This window comes from Aplysia californica, unplaced genomic scaffold, assembly GCF_000002075.1.
Source record: "Aplysia californica isolate F4 #8 unplaced genomic scaffold, AplCal3.0 scaffold00122, whole genome shotgun sequence".
Lineage (NCBI taxonomy): Eukaryota > Metazoa > Mollusca > Gastropoda > Aplysiida > Aplysiidae > Aplysia > Aplysia californica.
In genome coordinates, this window is record NW_004797392.1 from 343441 (window position 1) to 344731 (window position 1291).

A 1291-nucleotide genomic window follows, 5' to 3' on the forward strand; every position below is an offset into this window, starting at 1 on the left:
CTCTCTCTCTCTCTCTCTCTCTCTCTCTCTCTCTCCAGTACATCCTTGAGTAAAGACAGCCCCACAAAGCTTACCCAGACACCCTCGCACACATTGATGAATTCACACATCCTCTGTTCCAGGATGCACTTACACAAAGAGGACATAAAATGGCACCAGAACGGCACGGTGTCGTATGTCCAGCCACAGACGTACTTTTTTGACCGAGAAGCGTCGGTCGGACCGGACACGGACACATTCCTCACCATAAATGTGCCGTACATCGTAAGTACATCCCAATCCCTACGGCTACATGATTGTGTTCAGTAGTGGGTGGTTGGCGGGTGCCCTGGTGTGATTTGCTTCTTTTTTTCCTATCAAAACATCTGATCATTCTTTTTTTTGTGTGTTTGTTACTCCCTTGTAACACCTCTAATCTTCGGTACTTATATGACTTTATTGTGTTGCGAGCGCCATTAAACCTCTACTAAAACTAAAACTAAATTGTAAGTACATCCCAGTCCCTGCATGTGTTCAGTAGTGGGTGGTTGGCGGGTGCTGTGGTGTGGATTGCTTCTTTTTTCCTATCAAACACATATCGTCTTTACCTCCCCTCATTCTTTTTTTGTGTTTGTTACTCTCTTGTAACACCTCTAATCTTCGGCACTTATATGGCCTTATTGTGTTGCAAATGCCATTAAACACTTACTAAAACTAAACATGTGTTCAGTACGTTGGCAATTATTTTTTGGCATCAAATTTGGCAGCAATCTGTTTGGCCTTCTGTTTATTTTTTCTTATACCTTTACGATAGCATGTATATATTTGTTTGTAGGATACAGTAAAATGAATGGACTTTTATTCTATCATAATAGGGTTTTTTTGTTAAGTAGTTTCTTTATTTTTCTTTAACAACAGACAATAGATACCATAATAAGATTCGAGAGGCTACAGAAAATATCATCTGAATTGTTTGTTGGTGACAGTCTAAATACATGTAGATCTACTCTTATTCTTCTACGATTCTTATTTATTAAGTATTTTTCCCTTACCAACAGACAATAGCTACCATAATGAGATTCGAGCTGCCTTGGCTACAGAAAATAATCGACGCCTTTGTGCGTGCAAAGTATGAGAATGCCTTCAGGCGAGTCAGTGTCCACGACATCTGGTGGGGCTATGAGGATCCCGTTCTAGAGGAAGCAGCAGAGCTTTTGAAAAAGTTCAACATTACGTCTTCCCTGATCAATGGAAAGTTTGGATTCTACATGGAGGTTTGTTGATGCTTGATGCCCTCCCATCTATCTCTTCC

General features: G+C 40.6%; 1 protein-coding gene across 1 annotated transcript in view; it reads left to right on the forward strand.

Moving 5' to 3' along the window:
* The window catches only part of LOC101850324 (lysosome membrane protein 2), a gene marked incomplete at its 5' end in the record, with an annotated part of 42112 nt that overhangs the window by 27332 nt on the left and 13489 nt on the right, over positions 1-1291 (forward strand). Inside the window, 2 exon segments of the mRNA XM_013081250.2 lie at positions 123-264; positions 1038-1253. Of these exon segments, the coding sequence (XP_012936704.1) occupies positions 123-264; positions 1038-1253 (358 nt within the window).